This window comes from Pempheris klunzingeri, chromosome 11 (genome assembly GCF_042242105.1).
Source record: "Pempheris klunzingeri isolate RE-2024b chromosome 11, fPemKlu1.hap1, whole genome shotgun sequence".
NCBI classification, from domain to species: Eukaryota; Metazoa; Chordata; class Actinopteri; order Acropomatiformes; family Pempheridae; genus Pempheris; species Pempheris klunzingeri.
The window spans coordinates 12126653-12146790 of NC_092022.1; the positions used below are offsets into that span (position 1 = coordinate 12126653).

Here is a 20138-nt window from a genome sequence, read left to right on the forward strand (position 1 = left end):
ATCTGAGGAGCCACTTGGGAGCCGAAAGAGCCAAAAGAGCCGACTCTCTAAAAAGAGCCGAAATTCCCATCACTATACCACAATCCTTGTCCCACATAGACGATAACAGCGTCCCAAAAATATTTTTCTTCCATATACTTATGTTGTGAAAGAGACGTCTGGAAATCAATAATGGCATAATGTTATGTACTATAATTTTTCTGAAAGTCACAACCAAGTCTAGAGGAGACGCATGGTTAAATCGTTTTATTCCCAGTCATTATAGCCGAGAGCCGAGCCGCCAGTGCGCATGCTCAATGGGCCCCATAATGCGGAAGGTCTGTTTACTCTTGTGCCCCGGAAGTTGCTCGCTCCAATGCTGTATGTTATTTAAAGACTTCCTCTTTTTTATTTTTGGCTTGGCAGAAGCCCACACCATTCGTTGTCAATTCATATCTATGTACTGTAAATAAAGACAGTGAAACTTTGAATTGTTTCAAGAGTTTGATGTGGGCGCCAGGACGCTTCTTTCTTTCGGCCAATCAGAGAGCCCTTTACTTTCGGCTAATAAGTGTGCTTCTGAAGTGTTTCAAATGACCTGACAAGTTGTCTTCAAGCCATTCAAAGTAATTTTATTTGGTTTGTTTTCTGTATTTTTTTTTTTTTTTTACAGCTATTTTACATTAAAGTCTATGGTTAGTGTTGGGGTTTGTTTTTTTTCCCAGAAAGGGGCGGGGACATGCTACAAGCTGAAGTTCCCGGATGTGCCGATCTGCTCTATGAAGAGAGATCATGTCCGCTCAACCACCTTGCTGATTATTTTAATATATTTTAATAAAAACATCAGGGCTACGGTTGCTGTGGTTTACTCCCTGGGTGGCTTATCAGCGATGAGCCTGAATCTGAGCTGACTGCCCTTATACACGGTGTTTATCAGGAGTAGGAAACTCCAGGTAACGTTGCGGCTCATTATGTTATTAACTATGTAAGTCTTTCAAATATGTCTGTATGATTGTGTGTTTTCCGGTAGATGAACTTTAACCCTGTTAATGCCATGCATGTACGGATTTTAGCTAACTTCAACCGTTATAGTTAAAGTTAGGGCACTGTTAAGACAGCTAGCTAGCTTAGCTTAAAGCCCATTAACGCTGCCTAAAATGTGGCTAACTGTTAGCTTAGCTGTTTTTAAGTGTTCGTCTCTGTGTGTAACTAGCAGGTGGGTTGCTGTTCTGTATACTCTTGAATAACCCACTTGGAAATGTGTAAAGCGGATCTTATTCCACTAGATGGCAGCCGTTTATCATGTCCAAGTCAGCACTGCTTCTTGGCGCTGGCTTGATTTGTTTGGGTCTAAAGTGTGTTTGTGCCCTCAGTGCTGTCTTAAGGCACATGTGTGTTTACCTTATTCCCATCGCAGGTTCTTGCTGCATGTTTCCTCACACACCACCTGAAGGTTAACTTGGAGACCACTGTAATCTGGGAAACAGAAATAGAAATTGTTCAGTAGTCTTTTTTTTTCTTCTTCTATTTTTGTGTGAGCTTAGGTGTATTGGCTCATTAGTTAGCGTTATTGTCTCAAGAAGATTGGAGTTAAAAACCCAGCAGAGTTGACTGAAGTGTGTTCATGTGGAGCACCCTGTCCTCAGGACTAACTCATAAACTGTTTGAATAGGTGAAAAGCGCAGGTTGAATTTCCACAGGGTGATAAATATGTCATATTTCTATCATTCTTTCTCCAGGGAACAACCTTGAAGATGAAGACACAGATGGAAGTGTCTCAGGGGACAGTAGTCCACTATGAACAAGGAAGGAGAACAGAACACCTGAAGAAATCTCCCAACACCTGCAGTGCAAACATAGGTGAGCTCACATGCATGTACACGACACATGGACTATTGTGTAAAAAAGTGTACCCCACACACACACACACACACACACACTCGTTTATACCCCAGGGCATTTAGAAAGGACACTTTGTGGCTGCTAGACAAATGTGTAACTGGTAGCCTATCAGAATCAGAACAATTATTCTATGAAGCTAACACACCCATTTGTCTTTTAGATGATTCAGATGCCAGAAATCTTTTAGCAGCCAAGAAAAATAAAGATGTCTCCAAACATGCTTACTTTTCTGAGAAGCTGCTCACTGCAGCTGTAGCCTGAATGAGATACAATATGCATGTGATATCAATTAATGCACTCATCATGCCATTTCAATTATTATACAAAGAATGTGTTTATTTTTCAGCAGCTGAGTGTCAACCAAAGACACATTTAGGTACAATTAGTCTTTCAGCAGTCTCCTCTGCAAGGCACCATTGAGGGCTCAGTACTATATCAGCATTTGTTGATACTTGTAGCATCCGAAATGATGACATTTGCAGAGCAATTTTCATTATTTAACTTTGCACTTTGGGCATTGCCCATGTCAACAACAGTCAGCATTAATGTCACTAAATTAAACACATTTGTACATAAAATCACACTACTTACGACTTCTGCAGTGTGGCTCACCCAGCTCATGTATTACACTCACACAATATTAATTTAGGGGCCAGAAGGAACTTTTTAGGGTGCAACATGTACTGAAAGGCTGCTGGCACAGTTTGTAGGACAGCTCTGGCTCTGGAAGCGATTAGCCCTCAAAGCTTGGGTGAGTATATTGCAGAAAGACAAGGGCGGGTGGGAGCAGTATCGTGTGTGTGTGTGTGCACGTGCACGTGTGTGCGCGAGTGGGACATGGAGAAGGAACTTGTGTGTGTTTAGAGACAGAGGGAGATTGGGGCGGTTCAGTTATGCAAGCAGTTCTCAGTATGCATGTAGATTGGAAGATGTGTGGCTCCTGTGGTTGGCTGTCCCCTGTGTCACTGCCTTTAAAAAACAGTTGCCAAGAGAAATGTCTTCTTTACAGGCTTTGGCTGCCAGATCCCTGGAATAATGGATAGAACTGCAGAAGGAAAGATGGAGAGGTGTGTGCAGCCAGCCACACAGACATGCAAGTGAGCACACACACACAGTGTTTGCACACTCAGTATGCAGGGATCACCATAATGCTGAAGTAAGGCGTGAATAATTCATCTTCGAGTACTGTTGTCCAACTGCCACACACACGCACACAAACACACACACACACAGACACAGGCACACAGGGGAAGTATTAGGCTCAGTAAGTCATGTCACACTAAGTCGTCATGAATGAGCATACAGTTTGGGCATGCTTACAGATTCCAGAGGTGCCACATTTTGTTGATGTGTGCAGAACGTGTTAGGAGGGAATAGTTGTGTGTGTGTGTGTGTGTGTGTGTGTGTGTGTAGCTGTGAACCGACACATGGGGCGCCAGTGTGTGAATGCGATGGTGTGTCTGCGAGGGAGAGAGCCAGTGTCACAGGAATGTGTCACAGTTCCTGCAAGCCACTCAGCTCCTAAACTGCAGCAAATAAACATTCCTGTACTGCTGTGTCAGTGCTGAGCCCTCGCCCACTGTCGCTGTAAAACACAGCTTATAATTAAAACCAAAAACTGAGCATTTCTCCCTTTGTCTCCAACAGTATTACTAGATTAGAGATCATGGCCCCATGCCTTCAGATATTTCTCAGTGGCGTTTATTGACTCAAAGATGGCATGCTGAAGTCCAGATGATGTCAAGGTGTGCCCACCGGTAATGAAACAATCAGAACCATCTTTATTTATTACGTGCAATGCACATATAGTAATTCTGACATGCTGTGGTTAGTCATATTTCACAATGCAGCACAAGTGATCTCACATCTAGGAAAGTAAAACAGCACTATTCATCATACATTTAAATCCAATGCTAGACAGTTTCAGATATGTTTGGATGGAGAGAAATGTTAACATTCAATATAGCCAGGCACATATTGCTGCAATTTATCATTGACTAGTCTGTTTGATTTGAATAAATGCAGACTTCATCCCTGCTGACAGGTGAAATGATGCACAGGCTCATGTTGTGTCCCATAGATTCCACCACAGTTTGTGCTCACATTTCATCTGGATCTCAGAGCTGAAGCGTTGCTGTGCCGTACCCATACGTTGTCAGATGTCTGTAAACATATTCTGCTGTTGCTTGTCCTTGCTCAGCGTCTTTCCCTGTCATTACAGTTCTGTTTACAGGAGGACTAACAGTGTTTGCTAGCATATGATCTCCCCGAGAATATACAGTGGTTTAAAGTCGCACTCTGACGCAGAGTTTTCCACCTAAAACGCTTAATCCAAGTGGAACCAATTTTGACATGTCACTTAATCTGTTTGTTGTCTCTTGTCTGGTCTTGCCAGGTTAACCATTCACAGAAGTGTTATTAGGAAGCTTAAGTTTCTCTTGTTGGTAAATGGTTCTTTCCAAACTACTGCTTGTGCGTTCCAGTTTGTCAAATGGTACTTAAAGCTGACCACTCAGTGTTCGCAATGGACTGAAGATCACTTGCAATCAGAGGTGTTGGTGATGAGGTGTTTCTCCGTATTTAATATCAACAAAAAATGGGCCTACAGAGAAAAGAGCCATCAAGCCAAGACGGTCAAGAATTCATGCTGTGTCTGTGCGGGGTTGGGAGGTGATGATAACTCAAAATATATTATCACCCCATGCTGGTTCATTCACGACATCTTTACACACATGTGGAGAGTGCTGGCATATCACAAATGCACACGCGTATGCACGCACAAACACCGCAAAGTTCTATCCCTCCCACCTTAACTGCAGGGCTCGCTCTCGATCTCGCTCCACAGGGGCACAGAGCCTGACCACAGACATCATACTGATTGCTCACCATGGTCGAGTGGTCTGTCCACATTCCCACCCTGATTCACTATGTGCAGAAACCCAACAACGGAAAACAGTGGTTTGTGAGTGTCTGGAGGTTTGCGGACAGCAGTGAGTGTCCGCCGTGTCTCTCCTAAATCTATCCTCCTCTCGTCCCTTCGACTTGCCCTGCCGCATACCCCAGGAACATGGGAACAGTGGAGCACAGACCGAAACTGATGTGTGTGGAATGTTTTGGACTTGAAGCGAGAGGACAAAAAAAGAGAGGACACTTGAGTGCGTGTGTGCATTCGCTGAGATGAATGTAACCTTCCCTCTCTCCTGTGTGACAGGTTGTGGCAGGTTGGTAGATGATGAAGTGATGGAGATGTTAGGAGGCCACGGCCATTGTGATGCTGGGTGGCTGTTACTCTGGAACTGCCATCTGCCGAAAAGGTCAGTTGCTAGGGGACGATTCTCCTGGACCGTGTCTGCCTCCCAGCTGCCATCCACACACACACACACACACACACACACACACTGGGGCTTGAGTAGGCACACAAACTCACACACACATGAACACATTTGCACACTCACGCTCTTTTCATTGTTTCCTAGAAATCTGAATTGAATTTGAGTAAATTTGACCCACTGAATTGACCACTATTAATCCACTCTGTACTTTAATGTAACTTTAGGTGAGCTTTAGTTGATTGTAATTCCTTATGTAATGTGTATGTGATGAGGCTATAAATGCATATATTATTACATAATAGCCCTGTGGTCACAGGCACCAGTCTAATGGCACCAAATAAATGCTTCTGACTATAACATGAGCAGTGTAAGGGTGTTCCTGTCATAACAATGCCCTAATTAATTGGAACTTGGCCCATAGTTGAATGCTAGGATTACAATGAAATGCTGGGGCAGCACGGAAATCAAATCAGTATAGTGTGCCAGATCCAAGTCGTGCCACATTGTCCATTACAACCACTGTGAGCAGCCTATCATTCAGTGCGGTGACCCAAACCCAATTCTAAATTCTTTATCATACGCCCTTCAAATTAAAGCCAACCCCACCCAACGGGCAAACATTTTTCCACAGTTTAGCAGGAATTTTAATATGAAGCTGCTGTGCCTCCATTATGCTGTATCATCTTCTCTGCATGTTCTGTGGTGATAGACCTGATTTCTACTTTATTGGAAGGAGCACAATTTGGGCAAGTAAAAGCTGTTTCCTTTCTCAAGCTTAAATCATGAACACTGTTTTTTTTTAAGTGACACACTCTGATGCTCAGGTCAAATGCAGGCAGAGTGGCTGTATTTCTTATTGTTAAGTTACTCAAATGGCAAAATGGTTCTATTAGAGTGGCTCAATTAAGAGTTTTTTCTGATTAAAATTTGAAAAAAGACTGGAAGGAAATTGGCAATGTAGGAATTAGTAAGCGTCTGGAAATGACAGCTCAGAAAGTGACAAAGTTAACATTGTATGAACAATTTGATACAGTACATATGCTGCTCATGAGCAAGCCACAACTGGATGTCAATGTGTTATTATCTTAGGACACTGGCGATACAGTAGCTGACAGGATCCAAACCAAAATAGGACTCAACTGTACAATTTTGTGCCATCTCTCTCTTTTTTTTTTTTATCCCTCCTCTCACCCTCACCTTTAGCCTGTGCTTCTCCACCGGCCTCTTAGTGACTTTTGTGTAGTGGAGCTGTTGTTTTTGTTTGTGCCCTTCTCACCATGGCTGCCTGCTCGCCGCCTGGCAGCCCCGTGTGTCAAAGGTGGCTGCAGCAGAACAGACTGTGGGAACAGCCGGTTAGCCTCCCCTGGTCCCCTGCTCCCCAACCAGAGGGGCAGCCATCAATCCAGCACTCCCCCTGCCCCTGCACACACAAATGCCCAACCAAACACACACTCACACAAAAAGCCTACAACGCTCACACCCTCTCCCAATAATCCTCGGAAGCAATTTCATCTCGACTCGGGTGGCGGCCCATTGTCGCCAGCCCCTTCAATCTTTCCTTATTAACTCTCGCTTTGTCCTGCATCCGAGCTTCTGGACTCATCTCTCCTACATTCCGATCGGTGCTGCTCCCAGCACTCCCAGGCAACCTCCATTCGCTAATCCCACTGCCTCCCCCACCAGCCGCCCCACCCCAAGGAACTCTTACTGCTTTTTTTTCTCCCAACCTGCCGATCACCTACTTACAGAGTAAGGTAGGGGCATTAACTCCATGGGTTTTCTGAAGGCAGAGCGTGAAGGCAGGGTGGGTGAAGGAGGAGGCGGCCACAAAGTGACTCCAGCCCAGACAATTAGAACAATGAGCCGGGCCTGTAGGGGGCTAACTCGCTGCGTCACGCCTGGACGGTGGGGTATTTTGTCAGTTTAATGAATTGTCCGTCAGGCCAGGGCCACATCGCAGGCTGCGCAGGGAGAGGCCAGCAGGGACCCAGACACTAAGTCGGTATTTATTACACTGCCTTTGTCACTAATTGAGCTAATTATCACTGACTCCTCAGCACTCCCACAGGCAGCACCCCCTCCACTCACTCTCTCTACCGACTCTCCCACCTCACTCTCACGCCTGGGATTTGAACTCTGCCTTCCCTCTTCTTTTCTGAAATCTGTCTGCCACTTTCTTTCTTTTGTTTCTTTCTGAGTATCCTCAATCGCCCCTCAATTCTCTCTCAAGCCAAGTTTGTATCATTTTCACAATTGAGTGCTCTGCTGAGAAGCAGAATATTAGTGTTTTTGAGCAATTAGAGGTGTTACTCTGTGATCGCGCTTTCATCTTTGTGCTTTGGTAGGCCACCCGCCCTCATATGACCCCATAATTTGCAATATTTTGATTAAATATTCTCTGGTTTGTTCTTGATATCCTCTCATTCCACCTCAGTTTACATCCTCAATCTACAGATTTAAACTGTCTACTTCCTTTTATTGATTTATTGCTTAGCTTCTTGCCCTCTGTTATGCCACAGGTAAAGCAGCCCCTTGTGATCCTTTTACCCTGTAATCTCTCATCCCCATCCTCCATCCTATGTCGCCTTATCTGCGCTTACAGCTACAACTTTGTTGCTCCTTATCTGGACCTTTGGGCGTTTGAGTGTGTGTTGGTGGCCCTACTTTGCCTCCACTGTGCTCTGGATGACCCTGGCTGCTCCCGTGCTGTGGTGGGCTATGCAGAAAGTGGAAAACTTTCCAAACTCCCGTGGTTTGTCAGGTTGCCAGGGACTGGGGGGAGACTCTAGGTTTTTATTATTTTTCATACTATTTCTTTATTTTTTTCTGACATTAAGCAAATGAAGCAAAACATCCAATGCAGTAAAATCCTATACTGTATAAAGTAAGGTATGTGGTTGGACGAGCAGGGGCCGTCTCTGTGGTTGGGAGCACAGATGCAGAGATGTTTTGTGAGCTGGAGAGAGAGAGAGAGGCTGCTTTGGTGGTGGTAATAGGATTAAGCAAAGGACACCCAGGGACAGGCTTATATGTTCACTTAGTTGGTTGTCAAAACTATCTCAAACACTGGAACTACAACAGACATAATAGCATCTTTTGACACATTCAGGAGGGCATCTTAATTGAAAATATAGACTTTATTGTTCTATCATTCAATACAAAACCAACAGGAACCTAAATCTTTTGATTAAAATCTAAAAAGTCTTCTCTTACATCTCTCTATAACAGTATAAAAATCCTCAGAAATAAATATTTTGTATTTACACTAATAAAAAAGGTAAATATTCAGTGCATGAACACAAGTATTTTTACAGGAAACAAGCGAAGAAGTGATAATGTTCTCTTTCTAGTAAGAGTCGGTTTTGTGTCAGCTACATTACACCAAAATAGAAGAAGGCATAAGATCAAAACATCTCCTGACTTGACACCAATGATAGCATATTATCCAGTCACTGACACGTGCATAAACCAATCAGCAAACTTACAAATGACGTCATTATAAATATATCCATATATTTTAATATGTACAGCATTTTGGTTCTCTTAGCTGATATACAGTTTGATGAAGGCTGTATTCTTCAAAATAAAATGTTTATCTGAGACTTGATGATGCTTTTTTACAGACTAGCCTGACACAATACACCATTTGCCTACTTCAAACCTGCTATTAACAGCAATTTAGTGTTCTAGTGTGTCATTAGTTCTCATTTTGAGAGTAAGGTGTGGGTCACATTTAGTTGATGTTTTTAATATTGACTCCTTCAGGTTTGCCACACTACGTCTAGTCATGCCATTATATTCAGTGTATTGATAATACATTCAGATTACATTGCCTCAGTAAGATTTGTTCAGCCAGTTTCTATTTTCCTTGGCAAGCACTGGTCCCAGTCCTGTAATGTCAGGACCATCCTGTGGTAAGTCAGAGTGGCAAACCAGAGTTGAGGTGTATTCAACTCCAGAGAAATCTAAATAAAGGGGCAAATGTGGTGAGGAAATTACAAGTGGTTGGGCTGCATCCAGGGCCTAAGTACACAAGTCGGGAACAGACAGCCCATCCCTGGAGATAAACTTCACACAGTTTCATGTGAGAGAAGCCAAACTTCAGCAAAAGAAAACAAAACACTGATTTTTTTTTTTAAATAACTTCCCTCTTGTCAGAGGTCTTCACCAGTTTATGAGAGCACATGTTTGTGGCTCTCTGGCCACAGAAACATCTGTGAAGCATTGTGTCCAGTTTCTGCCCTCAGTGGGGGAGAAGAGGGCTCTTGTAGTACCTGGTTACAGCAATCGATTCTCCACCACATCATTTTGTCCCTTTACTTCTAATTGTATTTATCCACAGTGTAAACACTTGAGGGATGTGGATTATTTCCATTCTACGTGGATGGTTGCAGGGTTTAAGTACCCTTGTAGCACTGTTAAGCATCAAAGTCAAGGGGCAAGCACATATACTCCCTCTATACCCTGTTCATACATTTGTGCTTTTCTCCATATCCCTCTTTCAAAAACACTGATTGAATTTTTGTGCCAGAAAGTTCCCTGTATCAGTTTACCCGACTTGAAGCTTTCCTAGCTTCTACCTAACATCTCAAACCACCTGTGTGCTAGTGGCTTTCTCAGCCAACTATACGTTTTCATAAGACGTTCTTCTTTGCCTTTTTATATATGCCTATATATTCACTTGGTTGTCCACCTGTGATCATAGACACTGGTGTAACGTTCGTGTACTGGTGCAGTTCAAGCAGCTGACATGACAGCACCAGTGGAAGGTGCAGTGGCAACGTTCAGTGACGCTCTCAGTCCGGGTCTTAAACCCACGTCCACAGCAGAGCAGCTCACATCCGTCCAGGCCTGGAGAAGAGCTGTTGCATGTTCTCCCAGAAGTTCCCAAAGTGCCAGTTTTGCCATTGTAGGAGCAGAAGTTTGGTGATTTCTCAAAATAGACCAGGTCCATGGCAGAGGGAGGCTTGTGAGCCGGGTTTTCAGGCTCCAGATGTCGAGGATCAGCTCGATGAGAGGCACGGTTGCTTCCCTTGTTGGCATAAACGACTCTGGATGCACCATCAAACCGGTCCTTCAGGAAGTCTCCCACTGTGCGGAAGCTGGGCAGGCGCATCCAACAGGTACGCACGGTGCAGGAGCCTGACATGCCGTGGCACTTACACTCCTGTCGCATCTCTGATGACACAGTCTACAGAGACAAAGACCAAAGGCTACTGATGAAAACTAACAAAGTGGAAATCAGAAATATATTTGCAGCATGTGGACATTATAACCAAATATGGTGCGTTTGAGTATCAAATTCTCACCATTCTGCCAGCCTCATTGTTGTGTAGGTTGGTGAGGTAGCGCAGATCTCTTCCCCTCTCACTGGAGTCCACAAACTCACGGCTGAACATCCGACCAAAGTCTACATTGTCACTGCAGCCCCCCCAGTGCCAGTCTGGCCCTCCAGGACCTCTGCGGCGGTAATCGCATGTGCACGACTCAATGGCTCCTTCTGAGCAAGAGCGAGCCACAGCATGGGTCACCCCTGCGCTGGTAATGGCAAATATAAATGCTGTCTCTCGGCAACCTGAAGAAACGACATCAAAGCTTCCCATCAGAACCCAATCCAGTCTTTTAGACTTGGCTGTGCCAATTGTTTGCCTAAAATTGGAAAATATTTGTCTCTTAAATGTGTACAAGAGATTTGATTACATCCTGCCCAAAATTCTCCAAATATTGCCTGATTAGAAAGACAAGAGAGGCTCACCACGATTGACGATTTTGCCAAAAATTGCAGGGCTGTGGGTGGTCGGGCAGTTCCAGCGGCGGTTGCGGAACTGCCACTTGCACTCCTTTATGGCAGTGTGCAGCCCAGCGGCGATGGCATGCAGGATGCCAGGATTCTGCCGAATCAGTCGGCGCTGGCGACGACTCAGTAGGGCCAGGCTTGGGTCCAGGACCAACTGCACGTTCTTGGAATTGGTGAGGAGGTTGGATGAGGAGGCCACATTGACAATACCCCTGGCAGAACACAAGAACAAAGGAAATCAGAGTCAAGTAGCTGGCGGTTTATGCAAATAGCTCCTTCTGTGACCCTCTAAACTCCTAAACTGACGTGTCTTGACATCTCACAAGTGTTTCTGTTTATGCCTTTAAGATTACAGTTTTCAGTATGTACAATAGTGACACACACTGTTCCAAGATCATGAGGAGACAGTAAGTCTCCGAATCAAAATGCAGGTTTCTGACTTGGAAAATAAATGAGAGTTTTTCTTCTCTCTTTTTTTCTTTTCTTTTTTACCTCCATATCACTTTTTATTTCCTGTTCTCCTGCGAAACATTTAGCATCTGTCTTACTCCCATCAGGACAAAGACAGCATCACTCAGTGAAATGCAAAGACTGAGTGCACTTGTAGCCTCGCAGGCAATGCCCCTTCACAGGTTTGCATCTCTCATATTAAGCATCACTCTTTTCTTTTTTCCATTCATTCTCACTGTCCCCTGTGATGAACCAAAAAGACTATGAAGGTCCAATTTCACTTATAAATATGGCCATAATGTCAGTATGTCCCATGTCAGTTAATAGTGGGCCTTAATACTTTATATTTGTATGCTGAAAATGTAAAATATTCTGCCAAAAAACTTTAATAACTCTGTAAGCTATCCTTAAGGAGTGGCATATATTACTAATAACAATACTGTTAACTACTATAATATCAATAACCCAATTTATGTAGTCCCTCTGTAGCATGATATTAGAAAATATTCTGACATTAGGGTTTGTGAAACTTCATATTTGAGTCCAAATATGGCACCTGTGCTGCTTCAGTTTTATACAAATGTTGGATCCCTGTAAATGCACTCATTTTGATGGTCAGATTTCAGAACATTTCTAGTGTGAGTGTTTTCGGTACACCGGCTGTATAATTTTCCACTTTATCTGCTGGCAATTTCCGTGAGATTTCCGTGTCAACATTTTTGGTTCATGTGTGGTGTAATGGCTGTGTCTCCTGTTAAACATTTTCATCCGGAAAAAGCGGGCGAGCCATGGCCTGTCAGAGGGCTGACCCAGACAGTTGTGTGGTGAGGCCTGGGAACATTAATAATAAGCTCGTCTTTTGGATGTTTTCTTCATTCCACAACTCCGCGGTGTCGTTTTTTTTTTTTTTTTTTTGTGTCTGGATGTTTTCTTAGATTTCAGCTGACATTATAAATATTTGAAAACGCTCGACTGTGTGCGCAAATACGGCCCCTCTAATGACACCGCAAAAACGACAAAATCTTTCGTTAAATCGTTACCTCAACAAGCCTAACCCACAGTTTATAGATTTTTAAACAAGCGAGGCAATATGCCCGCTGACGCAGAACTACTCAGACCCCACTCTAATTTTGTTTTGTACAACACAGCATTGTGAAATTGGCAGCTTTGTTTTTAGGGCGCAGTATAGACAGGGGGGGTGTACAGTATTAGATCAACAAGACCCTGAACAGGACCTGGTATGCTATGAAATAAATCCATATTTAATTTATCCCACATTGGGCTAAAAAATCTTGTCTCCTGCTCAAACCACATTGTCCAAATGACAGGGAAGCAGAGAGAGAGAGAGAGAGTAAATTAAATGTACCGCAAATAAAAGGTAAAACTGTAATTACAACAACTGAAGATCTAATTCGTTAATTGTTAAAAAGATAGTCTGATGCAGCTGATTTTACTGAGTGGATGATAAATAAATTAAAAAAAAAATTAAATAGTTTTGTAGCTGAGCTCTCGTGCAACATTTTGGAAACGACAGCTGGAGCCCCACACGCTTTAATATCATGCGGTTGCTCTTTTTTTTTTTTTTTTCTTCAGAGGCTGAACAGAAGTTGTGAACGGTGCCAAAACTAACACACTATTCCGAGCCGTGCAGCCTGAAATGTGGTAACCCAGCTGAAACGGTAACGAGGGCGTCTTTTCCCCCTGCTCGCGGACGCGTTCAGTGTCAGGACCACTGATCACTGAACCGGTCTGAACCATCATGTGCCGAACTCACCACCACCGGCCGCTGTTGTTGACGGCCCCCGTGCCTGAGAGCGAGGACACCAGCAGGATGCAGGCGGCTTTCACCCCTAACAGCAGCGCCAGGCTCCTCATCGTGTCTTCGGGTCAAGCATGAGGAGGAAAATGTCAAATTAAAACTTTTCTGAGTCATGGATTGTGCTCAAAGTCATAGCCTGTAGTTCCAAACATGAGACATTAAGAGACATGAGGGCAATTCATCTGAACACTTTCAGCACAGATAAATTATGAATAAATACATTTTATAACACGTTAAAAAAATACTCATTAAGCCAAAACAAATAGAGAAAAGACACCAAAGTTGCATGCTTCCCCACGTCTTGCACGAGAGCACACGTGACAGCACATTTTTATCATGATGATCCCCTGAATTATGATCGAAATGCTGCAGGGTGTAAACTGTACTCACCACGCCACAGTCCGGTGAGAGGACTTGAAAGGTGAGAGAAGCAGGCAGCCCTAATTGACTTCAATGGATCTTGAGTGGAGACAGGTTGCTAAATGATGTGAAGTGTCCAGGCAGGATGCTACTGCTGCTGCAGTCCTCTTCACTCTGTCTCTCTCAGTGATGCTCTGCACGGCGCATTGAACGCGTGGGACAGTCCCGAAGACTTGATCCCCTCGGTGACTGATAGGCAACACATTCTTCTCTTATTGAGCGCTACGAGGGGAATAAAAAAGGGATTTGCTGCTCTCATCTCCCTCTGTTTTTTTCGGAGCCTTTTCAATAGGATTGGAGGGAGGGATAGTTAATGCTCTTCATAGGGCGCACAATGAATAAGGAAACAACTGGGCAGAAAGGAGAAAGGAAGAGAGAAAAAAAATAGGGCAATCCACAGTGTTGCGCATATTACTTGTGGAATCTCACGGTCATCACAGAATCGATTCCCTGTTAAATGAGTGCGTCTGCGAGTATTTTCCCACTGGGCGCGCGTTTGCCTCCACATCCAGTCCTGCAGAAAGGAGAAGTGCCCCTGGAGCAGTGGTGTGTTGGTACAGATGCTGTGGGTGCGCCCGGTTTGGTGCTCCGCCGCTGGTGTCACGGTGCAGTACAGTTACAGCGGAATATGAGCCATCTAAAACTGCCCTTTTTACCCGGTGGTTGGATTAGCCTACTCCCTAACCGCATCTCCTCCTCCTCTCTCCAAATGCGCTCTCAAAATGTGCAGTGACTAAGGACATTTCTGCACATTTGGTTTCCTTTTTACACAAATCTCTCTGCAAGTGCACATTTATTTTACACGATTACACATATTTAATGATCAATAGCCTGCTAAAACGCCACTTTTATGAGGGGTTCCTAATATCTTTACGCACTTCCTTTGATTGGGCCCAATATACAAAGCTATCATAAGCAGTCTTTTACAGCCCAAAACGCGCGCGCACACGCACAACGAAGCTTGCATGTGGAATGAGGCAATAATAAGCCCCTAGTTGTCATATAATTCACACTGCCTGCTGGGCTACTTAAATATTTTTTCGAAAGCCGGAGAGCTGAAATACGGTCTCCAATCAGAAGTTTGATGTATGATGAACCAGGAAAAAAAGAGGGGGACGAGTAAGAATAAAAACCTTTCCAAACATCTGGCCTGCAGACCTCCCTCGACGCACATGTAGCCCAGTGTAATCACAGCTTGAGCCACTTTGCGGCATCTCCATCTAACCTCAGACTACTAGCAGGCTTCAGTGTCCCCAAACTCCTCCATATTGGTTCATGGGTGAATGTTTCATTATGTGACATTTATCTGCTAATTTGCATGTTCCACATTAGTCACTGTGTCGGTTGCAGCTTGAATAATCTCTCTCCCTTCCTCTCCATCTCTCTCTCTCTCTCTCTCTCTCTCTCTCCCTCTCTCTCTCTCCCTCAGATGACAGTAAAAGGAAGTGGGCTTTTGTAAAAAAAAAAAAAAAAAAAAAAGGCTTTAATGACAGCCGTCCTACGTTTATGCTCCAGCCTTATATGAAGGTGCTCAAACGGGTTTCCTGGAGCAGTCATGCGACACCGAGCAGATTAGAGCTTCAATCCGGATAAAGGGGGCCTTTTATATACAAATCAACTTCAAATCACTTTTTAAGCCACTTAGATATACACGCCAAGGCAGAATGCTAATGCACTTTTCATTGCCGCAGCTTAGGGAATGGAAGGAGATTAGATGAATTGGTGTCACTATACGAACCGTGTTCGAGGGGGGTTTTAACTTAATTTTATGAAAGTAGCCCACATGCACCCTCACTGGCTGCAGCAGCAGTGTCTATTCTTGTTTAGAGTGTGGTCGAGAAAATATTTTTAATTCGTGGGATAATTTGCGGTCTCACTACATGAGTGACCGACCTGTTGATTCAGTGGCAGGGTTGCTGTTTAATTTTGGATCAATATGTCGATTGATTGATTGCAGAGCTGCTGCATCGCCCAAACCAAGTCCTAACACGAGGCCTGGGCATCTGGTTTTACAGGCCAAGTCATTACTGGGTATGAAAAACCAATTTAAATAGATAATTGAGATGCTCTTCGGTTGTCTTCAATCTGTGTGAAATGTGTTTAAAACCCATTAAGGTCCTATTTCCTATAACGCACCACATGTCCATTTAAATTAATCAATAAGCGTTATCTACTATTTGATTTGCCATAATATGATAAGTAATCACAAAAATCAGGCCTGTCACGCCCCTAATGTATGCATATAATTTTACACTCTGAAATAAAGACTTTGGAGTGACAAAGTGAAGTTGTTTCAAACACAACAATGAAGAACAGACGCTCTGATGGAGGTGGGAGGAAGGGGGACCACATGACTAAAAACAGTATTGTTGGAGGGTCTGTTAGCGGAGCCGCTTGCCTGCTGCTGGCTCCCTGTCGTACAGTGGAACCAGCAGCTCTCCCCTCCCCCCATCCATCATTTAACTCACCCCTTTATGAACAAAATCTTCTTTTAGTCTCCATATTTCATTTTTCTGTGCGCCTCCTTGTTATTTCTTTTTTTTTTTTTTTTAAAGTTGGAACTCTATGCTACACAATGTACGGAGCCACCAATAAAAAGCAAGACTAAATAAAGTCATATTTCTATATCCTATTAGATATGTTCATAGGGTCCAGTGTTTTAGATTACCCACCAAGACTTGAGACCGTTGTTGGCACGGTTTGGAAAGTGGTGCTGATGCGTAAAAGTTTGGACACGTCATTTTACGCCTCCACGAATGATCACAGTCCCAAATGATAAAATGATCAACTGGTGATCCAACTCTCATATTGGCCAATATTTTGCAAACAGCCGCCTGTAGAGGCATCTCCTCCCCTCCCCTCTTCCTCTCCCCCTCCCGTTTACTCTCGCCCCAGAGCTCCTCTGTTCTCCGACTTCACTCTTCGGTCGTTTGGCGGTGCATCGATAATACTCCACTCTTCTCCTTTTTTTTGATATTCTTGTTCAGTACAGGACTTTATCACCGGTGTTTTAATGTCACGTCGCGAAAGACTCTTGACAAAATGGAGCTATCAAACAAACTCCGTTGGGACCAATTCCTGATTTTGGCAGCAGCACTTATGTCACCTGCATTAACGTGAGTGCACTTGAGAGCGCCAAGAGAGTTGATGTTCACATGCGGGTTCTGGCTGCACTGAATTCGGCAAGAGTGGAGGGAATTTGCTGTGTACGACTGTATGATTTAAATGAATATTCAACATATTTAGTTTGAAAGTGAAACATCTGCCTCTGATTTCACAGGCTGGTTTATTGTAATATTGGAACAATAGAATCACTGTTTACTAATTTTCTAGTCTTTGACAACTCTGAACAATGCCATAAACAATTCAACATAAATCCTACTGTTGTCATTCCTCCATTAGACATATTTGGCAATTTATTCTCTGCTTTTGGGACTTCTCAGCTGGATGATCTGTTTGGAGTTATGCTTTTCCTTGCTTTAAGCCATATTAGTAGAAACACTGTAGTAAATTCTTGTGCAATTGATTTACACATTTTATTGGTGATGAGATGTATTTTGTAGTATATCCTTCTCAAATTGTTCCTTGTTTTGTGTGTGTGTTTTCTTAACAATTCAAAACATCTTCCCGTTGCCACATAGATCTCTGGATCTGACTAATGAACTGTCCAGCTCTGATGACCCCCCACCACTAACTCTTTCTCTTTCTCTCTGCAGGGTGCTGTGTAATGATATCCTCAGCCTGAAGGTGGCAGGAGATCCAGTGCTAACCCCCAACTCAGTGTGCCTGAGGCTGGCAGGCCTCAGTAAACGTCAGATGCGGATGTGTGTGCGGAGCCCCGATGTGACAGCCTCTGCTCTGCAGGGCATCCAGGTGGCCATCCACGAATGCCAGCACCAGCTCCGGGACCAGCGCTGGAACTGCTCCTCACTGGAGGGACTTGGCAAGCTTCCCCACCACAACACCATCCTCAACAGGGGTGAGAGCCAGAGGCAAGCTGATGGTGATCAAAATGTGACCTGTGTTTGTAGGGGTGGAGGTGTGGGTTACGAGAGTAGAGACTGTCCTGCACACTGACGCAGGACAGTCTTAGAGCTACTGTGTTTATTTCTTCAATTCTTTGAGCGTGTATCTCCTGCTCCCAGGTTTTCGGGAAAGTGCCTTCTCCCTGGCCTTGTTGGCAGCGGGTGTGGCTCACTCTGTGGCCTCGGCCTGCAGCATGGGCAAGCTGCGGGGATGTGGCTGTGAGGCCAAGCGTCGCCAGGATGATGACAAGATCCGGCTGAAACTTACACAGCTGCAGCTGCAGACCCTGCAGAAGGGCGGGGTAGGCATCAGCATGACACGGTCATTACCCTCAGAGCTAAACGGTCACCATGGCGACCTGCCCGCCAACCTGCGCTCCACCCACCCCTCCGCCCTGCTCAAGCCTTTACCAGATGAGCTGAGCTCCATGCAGGAGACCTGGGAGTGGGGGGGCTGCAGTCATGACGTCCGCTTTGGGGACCGTTTTTCCAGGGACTGGCTGGATTCCCGTGGGTCTCCAAGAGACATCTATGCTCGCATGAGGATGCATAACAACCGGATGGGACGACAGGTGATTCATATATTCCCTGTATTCTTAATGTTCCTCACAGAGCCGGCTAGCTCCTCATTGACATTTATCATTATCATTGCATTTCTGATTTGCTTATGTCATTTTCCTTTCTCTGCACAGATAGTGACTGACAACATGAAGAGGAAGTGCAAATGTCATGGCACATCAGGGAGCTGTCAGTTTAAGACCTGCTGGCACGTGTCTCCAGAGTTCCGGCTTGTGGGTTCTCTACTCAGGGAAAAGTTCATGTCAGCCATCTTTGTCAACTCCCAGAACAAGAACAATGGGGTCTTCAACCCTCGAACAGGAAACGGTGCCAGCGGGAGCACAGGGGGGCTCAACGGAGGACGCCGTCGAAGCATGTCCAGAGAGCTGGTGTACTTTGAGAAGTCTCCTGATTTCTGTGAGCGGGATGCGTCTGTAGACTCTCCAGGCACACAAGGACGCATCTGCAACAAAACCAGTTACAGCACAGACAGCTGCAGCTCGCTTTGCTGCGGCCGTGGACACAACATCCTGAAACAGACTCGCAGCGAGCGCTGCAACTGCAGGTTCCACTGGTGTTGCTACGTGCTGTGTGAGGAGTGTCGTCTCACAGAGTGGGTCAATGTGTGCAAGTAGATTCCAGATCGTCCCGTCCCAGCTGCCTTTACTCATCCAGGACTCAAGATGGCGAGCCTGACCCTTCGCCCACTCCTGTTGTTCATGTGTTTGTTTCGCTCCTTGTGTAACTCTCCCAGAGAATCTGTTTACCCCCCCCCCCCTTTTTTTTTCAGTCCATCATCTGGGATCTATTTTCTCTTTGTAGCCGCTGTTATTCTCAAAATGCCAAGTCAGAGATTGAAGAGGTGACTCATGTCGTTTGTCTTGCCATGTTCTGTTTAGACGCTGCCCTCTCAGCCATGAAAACGGCCTATACCCCATTTTTCTATCCCACAAAACAAAGACGAGCAACAGCAGAGAGGCATCTCTGTTTCAGTGTCTACATGCTGACTCATCTCATTGTACAGTAGTTGTGTATTTTGGTGTGTACATGTATATTTGTAAATGTATTATTATTAATATTATTACTGTGTTGGAGCTTGCGTTATTGGTTCTAGTTAATGACTTGTGTTGACCGAGTGACAGAGGATTGTGAATCAGTGCTCTTAGACAATTAAGTCTCATCACATTTTAGTTTACATTTTACTGGGCTCTTCTAATGATCTCCAAGATATTTACTCCATTTGTCATTTTTGCACCTGTGACTCAGACACAGCATTGATGCTTATTTAGGAGTCGCTTCTTTAAGTCTTTCTACACAAAGGTTCTAGTAATAGAAGAAGACTTATCTTCTTTGAAGAAGTGTTTTTGTCTTTTCTGAAGGACTGATACATCTGATAGAAAGCTTTCTCACAGAGGCAGCAGGACAGAGACCAAATAAACTTATCAAAGTTTGTATACTTGTAAAACTCAAGATGGGAAAGCAAGTTACAACATTGGAGACAAATTCAGTCTTTCAGTTAAGTGAGTCAACTAATCATTCTAATTTATTTACACTATTGTAACAATAGTAATTTCTTCATTAGAGTGGTTGATAGTGGTCATGTTTTCCGTGAATTCATATCAATATTATGGCAGACATATGCTTCCTCTTGATATAACTGTGATGTGATGTGTGTCACTTTCCTATGAAATCATGACCAAGCTCTTCTTACTCTCTGCTTGCTTTTGTCCGTTCCATCAGTCTGAGCACTCCTTAGATTCTTCCCACATGTAGGACATGTCAAAGTGAGAGATGGACCTGCTTTAGTCCTGAACTGATGCTGAAGGGGTGTGTGTATGTTTGAGCGTGTGTGTCTG

General features: G+C 44.2%; 2 protein-coding genes across 2 annotated transcripts; one reads left to right on the forward strand and one right to left on the reverse strand.

Annotated features, from left to right (window-relative positions):
- Positions 1-9912: 9912 nt before the first annotated feature.
- Positions 9913-13335, reverse strand: wnt1 (wingless-type MMTV integration site family, member 1). Its single transcript, XM_070839269.1, has 4 exons — positions 13235-13335; positions 10969-11222; positions 10523-10788; positions 9913-10404 (listed from the first exon to the last, which is right to left on the reverse strand). The coding sequence occupies exons 1-4, from the start codon at positions 13333-13335 to the stop codon at positions 9913-9915; spliced, it is 1113 nt and encodes a 370-aa protein (XP_070695370.1).
- Positions 13336-16741: 3406 nt separating this feature from the next.
- On the forward strand, positions 16742-18917 carry wnt10b (wingless-type MMTV integration site family, member 10b). Its single transcript, XM_070839905.1, has 4 exons — positions 16742-16815; positions 17416-17678; positions 17845-18296; positions 18417-18917. The coding sequence occupies exons 1-4, from the start codon at positions 16742-16744 to the stop codon at positions 18915-18917; spliced, it is 1290 nt and encodes a 429-aa protein (XP_070696006.1).
- The last annotated feature ends 1221 nt before the right edge of the window (positions 18918-20138 follow it).

Excerpts from the sequence above, each read along its gene's own strand:
- wnt1 (XM_070839269.1), bottom strand. The coding sequence starts at position 13,335 with ATGAGGAGCCTGGCGCTGCTGTTAGGGGTGAAAGCCGCCTGCATCCTG. Across the intron at positions 10,789-10,968 it reads TGGCAAAATCGTCAATCGTG|GTTGCCGAGAGACAGCATTT; the intron begins GTGAGCCTCTCT and ends TCGTTTCTTCAG. Across the intron at positions 10,405-10,522 it reads ACAATGAGGCTGGCAGAATG|ACTGTGTCATCAGAGATGCG; the intron begins GTGAGAATTTGA and ends TTGTCTCTGTAG.
- wnt10b (XM_070839905.1), top strand. The coding sequence starts at position 16,742 with ATGGAGCTATCAAACAAACTCCGTTGGGACCAATTCCTGATTTTGGCA. Across the intron at positions 17,679-17,844 it reads CAACACCATCCTCAACAGGG|GTTTTCGGGAAAGTGCCTTC; the intron begins GTGAGAGCCAGA and ends TCCTGCTCCCAG. Across the intron at positions 18,297-18,416 it reads ACAACCGGATGGGACGACAG|ATAGTGACTGACAACATGAA; the intron begins GTGATTCATATA and ends TTCTCTGCACAG.